Source organism: Elephas maximus, chromosome 1, assembly GCF_024166365.1.
Source record: "Elephas maximus indicus isolate mEleMax1 chromosome 1, mEleMax1 primary haplotype, whole genome shotgun sequence".
In the NCBI taxonomy this organism is placed as follows: Eukaryota; Metazoa; Chordata; class Mammalia; order Proboscidea; family Elephantidae; genus Elephas; species Elephas maximus.
This window is the reverse complement of record NC_064819.1, coordinates 226536239-226553708: the sequence shown is the minus strand read 5'-3', so window position 1 is coordinate 226553708 and position 17470 is coordinate 226536239. Positions and strand designations below refer to the sequence as shown.

Genomic DNA, 17470 nt, shown 5'->3' with positions numbered 1-17470 from the left:
TCCTGAAAGCAGGAATAAAGAAATTTGTTTTAAAAGATGTTCTTGAAACAAAGACTGAGGTTAAGAAAATTCATTATTAAAGGTGAATGATGTCAACATGAGCTGAAAACAACCCCGGTTCCTACTATTCACCCATCCTTCTTAAAAAAACAGACACAACAGTAAGATCTTGATAAGTCGTAGGTACATAAGCCCTACAACCACCCCAGAAAAATAACTGATAATTTCCTAATCCAGACATAAACCTGAGCTGAATCTGAAAAATATCGGTTTAGACAGAGAAATAAAAATAGCAAAGCTACTGGTAAGCAGGGTAACAGCAGTAAAATAATTTCATGCCTACATAACATAGTAAGATAAGGAAACAAACTAGGGTCATTTATCAAATAAATACTTGCTACAAAACTATTAACGTGACAGCAAAGAAAACACAAAAATATATGAGAGTTAAGTTATTGTACTCAAGAAGCTACAAAACTAGTAAGGTCAACAAATATAAGATATGAATCTTCTAAATCACCATGGCTAAAAAACAAAACGTCTTATTTCATATTTTAAGTGTTCTTTTTGCTATCTCCATTTTTCCCAATAGCACCATTACTCCTTCACCCAGTTCAAAACCTCCATAGTGTCTGATTTCATATTCAAGCAATTACTATTTCTTACTGACCCTTTTTCTACTCTCTTTTTTTTTTCCCTCTGGAAAATCTCTCCTCCTGACAGAAATATTTTAATAGGTACCTTTTAAAATGAGAACATTTTCTTTATGAATTACTTTAGATATCATTACCATAAGATAATTCCATAATGTCACCTAATACCCGGTTTACAGTCAGTTTCCAAACTGTTCAGAAAATTAGCAAACTGGATCCAACCTAAGACTATATACACTGAACTGGTTTTTACATTTTTAAAAGTCTAGACATTTCGTTGCATTCTTGCTGTGATTTCTGATGATGTGAACTAAGCAACTATTAGAAAGTCATGACTTGTAGCGAATATTTTCGGAAATAAAGAAGCTCAAATTGCAGTGGCCCGCCACATGTCTGTCAGTTTGTCGTACTGTGGGGGTTTGTGTGTTGCAGTGATGCTTGAAGCTACGCCACTGGTATTCAGATGCCAGCAGGGTCACTCGCTGTGGTCAGATTTCAGCTGACCTTGCAGACTAAGACAGACTAGGAAGAAGAACCCGGCAGCCTACTTCTGAAAAGAATTATCCAGTGAAAACTTTATGAATAGCAGCTGAACAATGACAAAGCTCTGGAAGATGAGCGCCCAGGTTGGAAGGCACTCAAATGACAACTGGGGAAGAGTTGTCTCCTCAAAGTAGAGTTGACCTTAATGACGTGGATGGAGTCAAGCTTTTGGGATCATCATTTGCTGATGCGGCACGACTCAAAATGAGAAGAAACAGCTACAAACATCCATTAATAATCAGAATCTGGAATGCACGAAGTATGAATCTAGGGAGAATGGAGATCATAAAAAGGGAAACAGAACACATAAACGTCAATATCCCAGGCATTACTGAGCTGCAATGGACAGGTATACTCATACGGTGTACCATATGAGTATCCAATTCAGAATGGCCAATACCTGTCCATTTCAGCTCAGTAATGCCTAGGATATTGACGTTTTTGTGTTCTGTTTTGGAAACCCTGGTGGCATAGTGATTAAGTGCTACAGCTGCTAACCAAGAGGTCAGTAGTTCAAATCCGCCAGGCGCCCCTTGGAAACTCTATGGGGCAGTTCTACTCTGTCCTACAGGGTCGCTATGAGTCGGAATCGACTCAACGGCAGTGGGTTGTGGATAGTCTACTATGCTGGAAATGACAACTTGAAGATGAATGGTGTTGCATTCATCATCAAAAAGAACATTTCAAGATCTATCCTGAAGTACAACGCTGTCAGTGACAGGATAACATCCATACACCTACAAGGAAGACCAGTTAATAAATACAACTATTATTCAAACTTACGCACCAACCACTAAGGCCAAAGATGAAGAAAATGAAGATTTTTTTCAGCTTCTGCAGCCTGGAATTGATCGAACATGCAATCAGGATGCATTGATAATTACTGGTGATTGGAATGCAAAAGTCGGAAACAAAGAAGGATCTGTAGTTGGAAAATATGGCCTTGGTGACAGGAACAGTGCAGAATATCGAATGACAAAATTTTGCAAAACCAATGACTTCTTCATTTCAAATACCTTTTCCACCAACATCAACGGCAACTATACACACGGACCTCACCAGATGGAACACACAGGAATCAAATCAACTACGTCTGTGGAAAAAGACGATGGAAAAACTCAGTATCATCAGTCAGGTTAAGGCCAGGGGCTGACTGTGGAACAGACCATCAATTGCTCTATGCAAGTTCAAGCTGAAACTGTGGAAAATCAGAGCAAGTCCACGAGAGCCAAAATAGAACTTTAAGCATATCCCACCAGAATTTAAAGACCATCTCAAGAATAGATTTGACGCATTGAACACTAATGACTGAAGACCAGACGAGCTACGGAATGACATCAAGGACATCATATGTGCAGAAAGCAAAAGGTTCACTGAAAAGACAGGAAAGAAAGAAAAGACTAAGATGGACGTCAGCGAAGACTCAAACTTGCTCTCGAACGTCAAGCAACTAAACCAAAAGGAAGAAATGATGAAGTAAAAGAACCAAACAGGATTTCAAAGGGTGGCCTGAGAAAACAAAGTAAAGTATTATAATGACATGTGCAAAGAGCTGGAGATGGAAAACCAAAAGGCAAGAACACGCTTAGCATTTCTCAAGCTGAAAGAACTGAAGAAAAAATTCAAGCCTCGAGTTGCGATAGTGAAGGATTCTGTGAGGAAAATATTAAACGACACAGGAAGCATCAAAAGAAGATGGAAGGAATACACAGAATCATTATACCAAAAAGAATTAGTCGACGTTCAACCATTTCAAGAAGTGGCATATGATCAGAAATGGATGGTATTGAAGGCAGAAGTCCAAGCTGCACTGAAGGTACTGGCGAAAAATAAGATTCCAGGAAGTGATGGAATATCAATTGAGATGTTTCAACAAATGGATGCAGTGCTGGAAGTGCTCAACTGTCTATGCCAAGAAATATGGAAGACGGCTTCCTGGCCAATTGACTGGAAAAGATCCATATTTATACCTATTCTCAAGAAAGCTGATCTAACCAACTGTGGAAACGATAGAACAATATCATTAATATTACACTCAAGCAAAATTTTGCTAAAGATCATTCAAAAACGGCTGCAGCAGTATATCGACAAGGAACTACCAGAAATTCAGGCCAGTTTCAGCAGAGGACAAGGAACCAGGAATATCATTGCTGATGTCTCACAGGTCCTGGCTGAAAGCAAAGAATACTACAAGGATGTTTACCTGTGTTTTACTGACTATGCAAAGGCATCTGACTGTGTGGATCATAACATTATGGATAACACTGCGAAGAATGGAATTCCAGTACACTTAATTGTGCTCATGAGGAACCTGTACATAGATCAAGAGGCAGTTGTTCAGACAGAACGAGGGGATACTGAGTAGTTTAAAGTCAGGAAAGGTGTATGTCAGGGTTGTATACTTTCACCATACCTATTCAATCTGTATGCTGGGCAAATAATTCAAGAAACTGGACTATATGAAGAAGAACAGGGCATCAGGATTGGAGGAAGACTCATTAACAACCTGCGTTATGCAGATGACACAACCTTACTTGCTGAAAGTGAAGAGGACTTGAAGCACTTACTAATGAAGATCAAAGACCACAGCCTTCAGTATGGATTGCACTTCAACATAAAGAAAACAAAAATCCTCACAACTGGACCAATGAGCAACATCATGATAAATGGAGAAAAGACCGAAGTTGTCAAGGACTTCATTTTACTTGGATCCACAATCAACACCCATGGAAGCAGCATTCAAGAAATCAAAAGACATATTTCGCACTGGGCAAATCTGCTGTAAAGGACCTCTTTGAAGTGTTGAAAAGCAAAGATGTCACCTTGAAGACTAAGGTGCGCCTGCCCCAAGCCATGGTATTTTCAATTGCATCATATGCACGTGAAAGCTGGACAGTGAATAAAGAAGACCGAAGAAGAACTGATGCCTTTGAATTGTGGTGTTGGTGAAGGATATAGAATATACCACGGACTGTCAAAAGAACAAACAAATCTGTCTTGGCAGAAGTACAACCAGAATGCTCCTTAGAAGCAAGGATGGGGAGACTGCGTCTTACATACTTCAGACGTGTTGTCAGGAAGGATCAGTCCCTGGAGAAGGAAATCGTGCTTCGTAATGTACAGGGTCAGTGGAAAAGAGGAGGCCCCTCAAGGAGGTGGACTGACATGGTGGCTGCAACAATGGGCTCAAACGTAACAACGAATGTAAGGATGGTGCAAGACCAGGCAGTGTTTCGTTCTGTTCTGCATAGGGTCGCTATGAGTCAGAACCAAATCATTGGCACCTGCCAACAACAGACTTTTTTGATAGTCCATGATTCTATCATTTTTCACATATTCATCACCTCCTTTCCATCATCACTGCTAGCAAAAGAAAGACATTCCATTTTTAGACTTCTCTCCTCGCCAATCCATCTTATATTGCTACCAAATTTCTCTTCCCAAAAGCACAGTTCAGGTCATGTGCCTCCAAGAGAAAAATCTCTGGCAATTCCTTACTTCTCAGCAAATGAATCTTTTATTCCTCAGTCCAGCATATACAGGCTTCCAAGCCCAAGTCCCATACTTAGGTCTACCATTTCAACTTTGTCCCTAATGACTTACTTGCACAGACCACCTTATCCTTCACGCAACTTGAGTATAAAATACCTTTTATTATACCCTCTATACATTATTCAGAAACCCTGATGGCGTAGTGGTTAAGTGCTACGGCTGCTAACCAAAGGGTCAGCAGTTCGAATCCACCAGGCGCTCCTGGCAAACTCTATGGGGCAGTTCTACTCTATCCTGTTGGGTCTCTATGAGTCGGAATCGACTCGATGGCACTGGGTTTTTTTAATACTTTATTCATTCATTCCACAAAACTATACCAAACACCTACTATAACCTCAACACTGGAGATACAGCAGTGAACAAAGCAGACAAAATTCCTTGGCCCATGTAGCTAACATTCCAGTGGGAAGAGACAGATAATAAACATAATAAACAAGTAGATGATGTAACATAATGGAAGGTAATAAGTGCTAACGAAGGAAGTAAGGCAGGTGAGAGGGGAAGAAAGTGCAGGTATGAGGAGCAGAGTTTACAATTTTAAACAACACAGTCACTGAAAGCCTTACGGAGGTAACACACAAAGATTTACAGGAGGCTGAAACTGTATGAATATATGGGAAAAGAGAGTATTTCGCATATACAGGAAACAGCAAGTACAACGGTTTTAAGTAGTACACATCTACTTCTCACTTTATCGACTACCTCATTTTCCAACGTTTCACATTTACGACAGTAATAAAAATCTACTATCTGACTATTCTGCACCTTAACGAGGTAGTGGGCACACAGCGGTAATGGCTGCAGAGTGTACCCTCCACCCTCCCTCAAGGAGAGTCTGCGGGTGGCCTCCTGGAAGCTGGGTCACTCAGCCCCACGCCCTCCGTCCCTCCTGCCCTACAGCATCCAACTGTCACACCGAGCTGGCTACCTTCGTGGCCAAGACCTCCCAACGGACATGCAGGTGGCACCGGACATGCACGCAGCACCAAGCCAAGAAGTGCCTATTCTGGGTTCCCCTGCTCCTACGCAGCCTGAGGCCCTGCAGCTTAAAATTGCTGTGGGGTGGGAAGGGAGGAAGGAAAGAAGCACTGGAGAGGGTGTTTGGAAGAAATGCATGAGAGTTTAATGACATCCCAAAGTGAGCCGAATCAGGCATGAACCCTCTGCCTCAGCAGGGCAGGTACTTAGCCAGGCTCCCAGTGCTCTCGAAGGAAGCCAAGTCTTGGTGACCTTCCCAAGGCAGGACTACAGGGCAAAGTAGGCTCCCGGGATCCTGAATGCAAAGTATGCAAGGGTGGGAGTGGAGCCCTGAAGGCAGCACGTGGAGGGAAGCTCTGACCCTGGACAGGAGGAGGATGGTGACGTGGTTAGGCCTGTGAAATGGTTAAGCTGTGGGCCCTCCAGTCACACAGCCCAGCTTTATCTTCTCCAAGCCTTCTTCTCTGCAGAGGAATAATCCATAGCTGGACTCATCACAGTGATGAGCACATCAGTAAATCTTAGCTGTTATCATTTCTATGATCGTATCTTCTAAATAAAAAATCAGACAAATAAATGGTCTGAAAACATGGGGGAAAAAAATAGTTTTCACAGAAGGCTGACTTTCGCCTAACAACCTGGTCTCTGGAATCTAATCATGTCGGAAAGGGAGGAATGGGTGTACCTAAGGAACAGAAAAAGGTCAGTGTAGCTGGGGTAAATGAGCCACAGGGGAGAAGAGGTGATGACGGAAAGCAGATGATAATACAAAAGGAAGAGCAACAAAAATAAAAAATAAACACATGGTAAGAGAGCAATGGTTCAAACGGAGATGACACAGGGCCTTGTGAAGCGACTGTAAGGACGTGGGCGCCTTTTCCTCTGAGTAAAATGGGGAGCTATTGGAAGAGCCCACGCAGAGGAGTCACGTGATCTCTTCTGTTTTAAAAGAGTCACTGCCAGAGGTATTGAGAACAGACTGTAGTGGAACAAGGGTGGAAGCCCAATTAAGAGGCTCCTGCAATATAACGGAAACCCTGGTGGCGTGTTGGTTAAGTGCTATGGCTGCCAACTAAAAGGTCGGCAGTTCGAATCCGCCAGGCACTCCTTGTAAACTCTATAGGGCAGTTCTACTCTGTCCAACAGGGTCGCTATGAGTCGGAATCGACTCGACGGCAGTAGGTTTGGTTTTTTTTTTTGTTTTGCAATATAACAAGTGAGAAAGGATCTTGCCTTGAACTAGTGGTGGTGTGGTGAGAAGTGATCGGATTCAGGATTTATAACAGATCGGATGTGAAGAGTGAAAGAAAGAGGTCTCAAAGATAGCTCTAAGGTTTTGAGTCTCAGCAACTGGAAGGACAGTATTTCCACCAAGATGAAGACAGACCCAAGTGGGGCACATTTTGGCCTGAAAGATGGGGAATGCCTCTGTTACTTTCAGTAGTCTGATTGCACAACCCATTTCTTAATAGCATGCTTTCTCACCTAGCTTGTTAAAATCAAAATAATTGTGATCTGCACAGTAAAACTTCCCCTGAACAAACTGTTTCTGCCAAATGTATTTTCCCTAATTCTCAATTTCCAAAGCCCTTTCATTTTACTCCTCTCATGATTCTTATTAATTTCTAATTTAAATTACTTTTATGCACTCCAACTGTACCTGGCCTACTGGACTTTCGGGTTCCAGAGGCCAGGCACAAAGGGTCCTCCACGCAAAGACTCTCCTGGGGACCAGCCCTCACTAGGAGCCCTGGGACCATGAGATAATGTGAAATATTGACTATGGACCAAATTGCAATTAAAAATCTGTTTTTAGGAAAAGAAAGTGGCTGGATATGCCCTGAACACTGCAAACAAAACAAAACAAAACACATTACTGTTGAGTCGATTCCAACGCATAACAACCCCAGAGGACAGAGCAGAACTGCCCCGTAGGGTTTCCAAGGAGAGCCTGGTGGATTCAAACTGCTGACCTTTTGGTTAGCAGCCGTAGCTCTTAACCACTACACCATGAGGATTTCCCCTGAACGCTGCAGGTCCCAGTAAGTACCTGAAGGTTGAACGAATGAAAAAAATAAGCACCAATAAAATGATACAATGCCACCGGACTTCAGACACTGAGTAACCTCTGAAAAAGTTTAGTCTGTCTTTAATAGTAAAGGGAAAGTAAGGTATCAGACAAGCAAAGAAACAGATGATAATACAAAAGAGGGAGCAACATGAGTGAAGAGAATACTTACTATTAATTCAGAGAAACTTAAAAACATAGTAATAAAAAATGTTGGAAAGGAGTAACAGGTCATATTGAGAATAATTTTAAATACTAAGAAGATAATATGGATTTTTAAGATAATAAAGCTGGATTTTAGTCTATGTATAATAAGCAAATTCTGAATGTTTTTGAGTGTATGTTTAAGATGTATAGGACCATCTTTAAAGATTAATCTTGCATGGAAATAAAATAATGCATCAAAAAGGTAAGACAGGAGGCAGAGACCAAAAGCTATTTAGAAAACTACATCAACAGTCCAAAACTGAAGGAGGATTACGGTGGTTAAGAGCATGAAATCAAATATACACGAAAAATAGACTGCACACTGCCAAAGAAAGGTAACCAAGAACTACAGGCTAAATGAGGTCTCAAAAGGAAACCACATGCACGGCTCTAAGAACAGCTACTAGAGTGTGCTTCAACCGTAATTAAACGTCACTGCTCATGAGACTAAGTTTATCTGTGCTTACCCCTGCCCCTTTACAGAGAACATGAAGGGAAAAGTTTTACAGAAACACCTGATGTACTCGAAGGCAACAGCGTTACTCCTAACAGTGAGAATCGGGTGAATAATCAATGTTTAAGGGTGAAAACAAGAAACATAAAGGAAACTAGAAAAGGAACAATGTTGGCCTTAATTTCACAACGAGATTAACTGCTGTATCAGTCAATAAATACATAGTCTTTTATATATGTACACACACACACAAAAGCAAGAACTCCAGCAAGCATAATTTTAAAAAAGAGAGAAAGCACAACATATAACAGCACATGAGGATGCCAAAGTCAGTAAGATTTAAGGGGGAAAAAAAAAAAGTACAACTATGAAAGACAGAGAGTAACAATAACCAAGACAGAAACTGAACAAGTTATTAAAGAATACCCTTCCCAGAACACACCAAGTCCTGGCAGTTTCTTGATTAAGTTCATCTAAATCTTTCGGAGGCAGGGAGCACACATGCTGTACTGTGTGGAACACAGAAAAAGGTAAAAGCTTCTGAATTGATCTCACGAAGCAAGTTAACAACCCTGGTATTTAAAAAACTGAGACTAAATGACAAACAAAAACTAGCGATCCATATCACTAAGTTGGGCTTCTAAATAGGTGAAAATAGTTGCAAATAGAAAACAGTTGCCAAAAATCACATTTAAAAGTGAAACAACAACAAAAAAAATCACAGCGTATTAAACACATCGTGTCCAAGAAGTACATACGTGGGGTTGCAATGCTGAACCATTATGCACAATTCTATTAATATGATTCATTATATCCATCAGTTAACAAAGAAAAACCATACTATTATCTCCGCTGATGACTTCAAATTCAAAACTGATAAAAATACTATTATCTACGGAGAGCAAAATATGTCTGTAATAAAGAACACATCTACCGAAACAAAGCCAACATCATCCCGAGAAACAACAAAAGAAGCACTTCTACTTCAGTCTGAGAAATGAAAAGACTGCTACCACTGCTTTTGTTAAAGCCTCTGCTGAACTTATGGCCAATGCAATATAATAAGGAAAACATATAGGTTCTAAGTACTTAAACTACAGATACAGAATGACCATTAGTTGCAGATATGCTTTAACAGGAGAACAACAAAAAAATCAATTAAAAACTAAGAGAAATTAGTCTGAGATTGGCTACAAAAATCAATTCAAGTCCCTTAGCCAGAGATCACAAGAACTAGATGGTGCCCAGCTACCACTAACCACGCTCTGACCAGGGACACTAAAGAAGTGTTTCCCAGTTAGAATGGGAGAAAAATGCAGAACAAAACTCAAATTCATAAAAAAGACCAGGCTTACTGGACTGATAAAGGCCTGGAGGAGCCCCCAAGACTATTGCCCACAAGATGCCCTTTTAACCTGGAACTGAAGCTACGCCAGGGGGCATCTTTCAGCCAAATAACAGACTGATCTATAAAAACAGTAACTAACACTTCATCAGGTCTCAATTCAAATTCAAATGCCACTTTCTCAAAGACACCTTCTCTTGGCTACCCTCTCCAGACTCCCTCCCACAAACCTAGTCACTTTATAGATTTACTCTATCTGAAGCCACATACCACCACCTGAAATGTTGTATTGTTTATCTGTTCAATTGTTCACTGTCTGTCTCCTCTAAGATAGAAGAAGGTCTTCTCCAAGACAAGGGATATCCGTATCTTGCTGCTGGGGTAACAATAGCACCTAACAGTGTTTGGCACCAACTATGTGCAAAATCAATTATTTTGGTGTAGACTAAATTGTTTTTTATAAAACAGTATTTAATAACAAATGTGTTCATGATGATTAACTAGATTAAAAAAGTAAGTATAAAATAACATATAGTATAATTCCATTTTTCTAAAATGAAAAAATATATACTTTCTAGGTGGTATGTTATGAAACAATGTATTACGAAACAATTCTTCATGTAATAAATTCTAAATCATTCTGGATGTAACAAAAAAGCTGCTCACCTGTTGACCTTGAGGACTTTGTAAGATCTGAGCCACTGCTGCAAGTGTGTCTGTATTTGTTATCTGAGACACCCAGGGATCAGGTAAACCTTGGACCACATTGGCTGGAGTAACAGGTGTCACAGGAGTTCCTTTCAACAAAAACACCCCCACAAAATTACAAAATCAGTATGTAAGTAAGTAAACGAAGCTTGAAAAGGGAGAGAGATTTGTTGTATCACTCTGATAAAGTTATATACAAATTCATATAAGTTTTTTATTTTATCTTCATTTTGTAAATCCTTTACAGATTTTGGTAAGTTAATATTCTTTCTCAATTAACTAAGCTACTACTCTAACGAATCCTACAATACTAAGTCATTAAAAACCTCACTACCAAAGAAAATTCAATGATGTGAGGGACTATTCAAAATACAATGTTCAATTTAAAAATTAGTATAAAAGTTTGTATAATATAAAATCATTTTTATTCCAAAATTTGTTTTTATATATAGGCAGAAAAAACTAACATATGCCAAAAGGCTACCACCTGTAATTCTTGGACTATAATAAAAAATTTTAAATGCCAATTAAATACTTCAACAAAACATGATTTTGAGATTATTAAGGCATTTTTTGGCTTCGTTAAATAATTTTTTCAGGGTTCCTTATAAACATGAAGTTTGCCTGGCATACTGGCCACTATCAGTTGATTTGTAAGCAAGTTGAAGAGATTACAGACAGTCTACATTAGGGGAAAACCTTACTGACATATCAATTTTCCAAAGTTCATTACATTTATGTGCTTCTGTTTCTGGGCATTTTGGCGGGGGGGGCGGAGGAGGGGAACAGCTTTCTAAATTTTAGAAAGTATCACTAGCAAAGATAATTTCTGCTTTTATTTCTCTCTTCAAAATAGTTCCTTTTGATTACCTAATGCCAGGCAATTTCTCCTGCTATCACGTGACAAGGATAAGTGTAACTGGAATATTTATAAAACAAATCTGTATGAACACCACATACCTGGGGTATTGCTCATAGCAGCAGTAGTACTGGCCAAAACAGGGGTGACAACTGGAGGAGGAATCCCTGCTGCCATATCCAAAAGAGGTTGAATAATCTCACTCTTAAATACATTATTCTTCTGCCACAAGTTTAATACTCTCACTATCTTACTCTAGAAATAAAAGAAAAATAACATTTTGAATTTCTGCTTTCAAAACCTTACTCTACTCATATCATAGAGGCTATTCAGGCACTGGAAACCCTGGTGGCGTAGTGGTTAAGTGCTATGGCTGCTAACCAAAAGGCTGGCACAGTTCAAATCCACGAGCTGCTCCTTGGAAACCCTATGGGGAAGTTCTATACACTGGCCTATACAATCGCTATGAGTCGAAATCAATTGAACAGCAACAGGTTTTTTGTTTGTTTGTTTATTCAGGCACTGGAGCCCTGGTGGCACAAGTGGTTAGGTGCTTGTCTGCTAACTGAAAGATCAGTGTTGGAAACCACCAGCCGCTCCACGGGAGAAAGACACACAGTCTGCTTTTGTAAAGGTTAAAGCCTTAGAAACCCTATGGGGCAGTTCTACTCTGTCCTACAGGGTCACTATGAGTCGGGATTCAGCTTGATGGCAATGGGTAGTAGTAGTATTCAGGCACTGAATGGAAGGATGAACTAAAATATTTCTATGCTACTTTCCACTCATGAAATTTATGTCACATAATTTTGCACCTGCTAACTTGAAAAAACATGTTAATTTTGACAGACACAAAAGGTAAATTAAGGCAGTATTTAGCTGAAGCCAAGGATGACGCCTAGGCTTCACCTATCTTATATGTCAACACTAATAAGAGAGATAGTCACACCTGTCTGGAGAACTGTGTTGAGGATTCTGAGACAGAGTCAGAATTTATCTCAGTACTAAAGTTATATTTACAGTTGATTGTAACTTTGTCTCATACATATAGTTTGAACAAATAAGTAACTACAGGAAAAAGTCCTTATATGACTTTTTTTTCTTTTAATTGTGCTTTAGGTGAAAGTTTACAGCTCAAGCTAGTCTCTCATACAAAAATTTATACACACTGTTACGTGACCCTAGTTGCTATAGCACACTGCCCCTCCTTTCCACCTGGGATTGCCCATGTCCATTCAACCAGCTCCTGTCTTGTTTTGCCTTCTTCTCTCGCCTCCAGATGGAGGCGCTCATTTACTGGGAGCTGTTCATTTACTCTTGTGTATCTACTTGAACTAAGAATAAGAAGCACACTCTTCACACGAGTATCATTTTATGTCTTATAGTCCAGTCTAATCTTTGTCTGAGGAGTTGGCTTCAGCAACAGTTCTAGTTGTGGGTTAACAGAGTCCGGAGGCCATGTCTTCTAGGGTTCCTCTAGTCTCAGTCAGACCATGAAGTCTGGCCTTTTTACTGGAATTTGAGTTCTGCACCCCACTTTTCTCCTGCTCCTTCAGGATCTCTCTGTTGTGTTACCTGTTGGGGTGGTCATTGGTGGTAGCCAGGCACCATCTAGTTCTTCCGGTCTCAGGCTGATGGAGTCTCCAGTTTATATGGCCCTTTTTGTCTCCTAGGCTAATATTTTCCTTTTGTCTTTGGTATTCTTCATTCTCCTTTGCTCCAGGTGGGTTAGGACCAACTGACACACCTTAGATGGCAGCTTGCTAGCTTTTAAGACCAAAGACGCCACTCACCATAGTCTTACGTGACTTTTAAAAATTCATTTTAAAAATGATCTAAGAACTGGAGAAGAGGTTTCCTCATGTAAGAATTTAACCAAATTACTTCCTTTCTGTATCTTGTCATAAATGCTAATTACCTGTTGACATTTTAAATCAGAGACAGACAAAATTCTGTACTGACAGAATCTGAAATCAGTTCTCTCATTTCATTATCTTTTCCTACTCACTCTTCCCCTGTTGTAAACTGTCAATGGCATACTAGCATTACTTAATCTGGCTGTCACACTGATAAACCCTGCTCTAAACCATATTATCTAATGTTTTACCATAACTTGTGTCCTTTTCTATTCTGTAAAGAAACAACAAAACAAAATCTATTTGCTACTGGCAAGCTGAGACCTGACATCGCTGAACCACCTCAGTCTTTTTCTCTTCTGATAGACTCTCTGAGTGCAGCGTCAAGCTCAACTCACTCTCTTCCATAATGAGTCTCAACATTTTCCACCTCAACCCCACTCCAATCAGTTCACCACCACTTACATCAAGTTTTTGTTTGTTTTTAATGTCTACCCCTTTTTAGATTACTGAGTGTCCAAAGTACTCAGCAGCATTTCTGGTAAGGGCCCACTCAGCCATACAGCATTTACGCAGCAGCTACAAAACTTCATGAAACATCTACTGCCTAAAAAACCTTTCTTGACTAATCTTGGTCTTAGGCAAACTTTGCCAATAAATAAACAAACCTCAGTTTCTCCATTTATAAGCTGAGAAAGTATACCAGAAGGCTTCTCAGGTCCCTTTTCTCAATTTTAAACTTTATCAAACTGCGTTTTGACTGTCTAGTATTTTGAATGTTTTCACCAGTCCCAAATTTTGAGCATGTTGGGGCAATGTCTTATATATCAGTTGCAGCTCTCCTTAGAGTGGTACTATAAAATACTTATATTTAATTAAAAACCAAAACCAGTTGCCATCAAATCAGTTCTGACTTGTGACAACCCACTTGTGTCAGAGTATAACTGTGGTCCACCGAGTTTTCAATGACTGATTGGTTGGAAGTAGACTGCCAGATCTTTCCTCTAAGGTGCCTCTGTGTGCACTTGAACCTCGAATCTTTCAGTTAACAGACAAGCAATTTAACCATTCATACTCTAACATATACATTAATCTTGTTCCAAAAGAGACTTCGTATGAAATTCTATTTAGTTTTGAAATTGTATTTATTTATATTGTTGCCTGTCCCTTCTGTTATAATTTGTATTATAAACCTGAAAAGATTGGGTACTATCGACTTCCCTTTCTTGTAATTCTAAGATATAACAACATAATTAGCAACATCTAGAGAGTGCTTGATAACTGGTAAAATTTCATTTAAATGGCTCCCTTGGTTGTGTGAAAGTTTTATTTAAATGGCTCCCTTGGTTGTGTGAAAGTTTTATTTAAATGGCTCCCTTGGTTGCGTGAAAGTTTTGGAAGCACCAGGCTTATAGGCAGACAATATGCTCAATAAAGAGGAATGTCTCAAGATGCTCTACAGTCTTCCATGAGAAACATCAATAGGTCATTCTATTAAGCTTTGCTTCTTGAAATAAAAGCATTTCACCAAGACTATACACTTAAGTAACAGTATCCTAGATTGACACTATGACTAGTAAAAACAGGATGATTATGTAAGTATTTTCTTGACTTGGGCACTGAAAAATGTGATTCACAACCACTTAGCATATAATACTTCTGTAAACAAGCGCTAAGTACTAATTGACTATTGTAACGCTGCTTCTTCCATTAAGAAAAAAAATTAAATAATAGCCCCCCCCCCCAAATAAAAACCCACTGCCGTCAATTCTGACTCATAGTGACCCCACAGGGTTTCCAAGGCTGTAAATCTTTACAGAAACAGGCTGCCACATATTTTCTCCTGCAAAGCCGCTGGTAGTTTCAAACTGCTGACCTTTCAGTTAGCAGCCGAGAGCTTTAACCACTGTGCCACCAGGGCTCCCTGAAATGACAGGTTTAAGGACCACTGAAAGCAAAAATAGTAAATTAGAAAAATATATAAAATCATTAATATGTGACAAAAATAATTTCATTTAAGAAAATTCTCTAGAGAGACTGAAATTATAAAAAAGAGCATTCTGTTAAATGTGTATATTTTGCAAGTTAAGTAGCACTTTTTCAGAATAAAGCCCTAGTTCACCTTTAAAGTCTTCGTAATATTATAATGATTTATCTCTAAACGCTGTTCAAATTACACAGCATGCACATTTTGTATTTCATATCAAGCATATGAAAGTTACAAAAAGAACGCTTCATACACCTTCTGATCTGGCTTGTTTCTAAAACTTGGGCACTTAAAAAGTGCCTTATATTCTTTTGCTTATACAAAATTTTCCAGTTCCCAAGACACTCACGTACTTCAAACTTTGCCAGTACCTGAAAACTATCATATTTTGTAACTATTTACATACAAACTGATAATGTCATTTATGATTGTGATTACAGTAGAAATGGAATCTTGCCAACTAAGTCTATAAAAGGAATCCTTACACCCTAACCTCCATCTTAAATCAAAGGCAGCCTCAGCACTGAAATCTTTAACTATAAGGCTAAGTTGTTAATTGTAACTGACAGAACACAAGTCCAAGCTACTGAAATTTCTGAATCAAAGTTATTTTTTTAAAAGGTTTACATAAAATTTCAAATTAGTAACTTCTTTTAGGTGGGATTCTAAGGAACCTATATTTTAAGAATCAATTAAGTCGCTTAAAATTAAAAGCATTCTTTTGCCTGCACAGATTTACCAAAGTAATAAAATAAAAAAAAAAACTTTGCCTCAGAGGCATATTCAAGAATAATTCACAAAGAATGATGTTCTAATGACTTTATCTCTATCTGTATTTACTATAACATATTTTTCTGATTCATAACTACATAATACTTACTAAAAACAAAAATTTCCTAATCTTGTTATATTTAGGATGAGGTAAGATTTGTGGTGAGCTTTTAGGTTTTGTGGTTCCTTAAAGTAACTTTTAGTTTTCATCTATTCTTCCCTCTTCCTACTTGATCAACATTGCCATCACCCATTAGAAACCAAAGACCAAAACCCACGGCCTTCAAGTCGATTCCAACTCACAGTGACCATATAGGACAGAGGAGAACTGCCCCACAGGGTTTCCAAGGAGCAGCTGGTAGATTCAAACTGCCCACCTTTTGGTTAACAGCCAAGCTCTTAACCACTCACCACCAGGGCTCCCAAAAGAGCACACAGTAATTTCCAAATCAGCCTCCAAAATAAGCAACCTTCTAACATCTTAGGGAAAGTATGAGGAAGGTGGTATGGATATTCTCCTACAGAGACCAAAGCTTTCTTTTTACTTGTTGATTACAGAGTGTGCATTCTGTTCTCACAGACCTAGTACTATGATTTCGAGCACTAATCAACAAAATTCTATCATGGCAAACGAACTCTGATATGCAGTTAGTGATTTTCTATGATTTGACAAATCCTTTTGCAGACACTGAAAAGGTAAATATCAGCTCAAGTAAAATAATAACAATTCTGAAACAGCTGCATGTATACCAATTGCTTCAATAAATTAAAAATAGCAGTATCAACCACATCTTTCCACTCTTTAAAATGATTCTAAGAATAAAAAGAAACATGGATAGTGTAATAACCAAGTGTTCAAATTCAGAATAACTAAATGATTACATAATTTAAAGTCATATATTAATATAATCTACAGACTCTGATTAAGACCATGAGGGTAATGTGTGGCCTTAAAAAGAAAACAGCAGCATACCTTGTCATCCCCAGGACAACGATACAAATTCTGGAAAGTGCTAATGATGTTATTACTAAATCTGGGTGCAAACACATCCTTTTCTTGACCAAACTGATGTCGGGACTGTCGTACAATGGAGTCAATAACATAAAGCCCAGGTACCTTGTATTCTGGTTTACACTGAGGAAAAAAAGAAGAGTGGGAAGTGGAAAGGTAACATTCTGGGTAGACAAAAATCAACATAAATCCTATACGAATACAAAAGAACCCCTCGTGTTGGGATAACGAATATTCAGACACTGATGATTCCATACCATCGGAAGGGCAAGAGCAATTTAAAGAATCTACTTTGGCTCCTCTGCATATGCTACTATTCGACTGCCAGTTACCTGAGTTCCAAAGCAGTACCACCCCCAGAACAGACAAACAGACAAAAGAGAAACACAATGCTGTTGTAATTTTAAAAATCTGTATAACGATTTTTAAGATACATGGAAGAAGCAAATTCAAAAAAGGTTCTAGAAAAAGCACTGCCAA

At 38.9% G+C, this 17470-nt stretch overlaps 1 protein-coding gene across 3 annotated transcripts in view; it reads right to left on the bottom strand.

Annotated features, from left to right (window-relative positions):
- Positions 1 to 17470, bottom strand: part of SCAF8 (SR-related CTD associated factor 8) — a 168116-nt gene that overhangs the window by 109229 nt on the left and 41417 nt on the right. For all 3 annotated transcript variants that reach the window (XM_049904397.1, XM_049904389.1, XM_049904391.1), the window contains 3 exons: positions 16952 to 17113; positions 11469 to 11622; positions 10467 to 10597 (listed from right to left, as the gene is read on the bottom strand). In XM_049904397.1, the coding sequence (XP_049760354.1) occupies positions 10467 to 10597; positions 11469 to 11622; positions 16952 to 17113 (447 nt within the window). The remainder of the gene's footprint in view (positions 1 to 10466; positions 10598 to 11468; positions 11623 to 16951; positions 17114 to 17470) is intronic.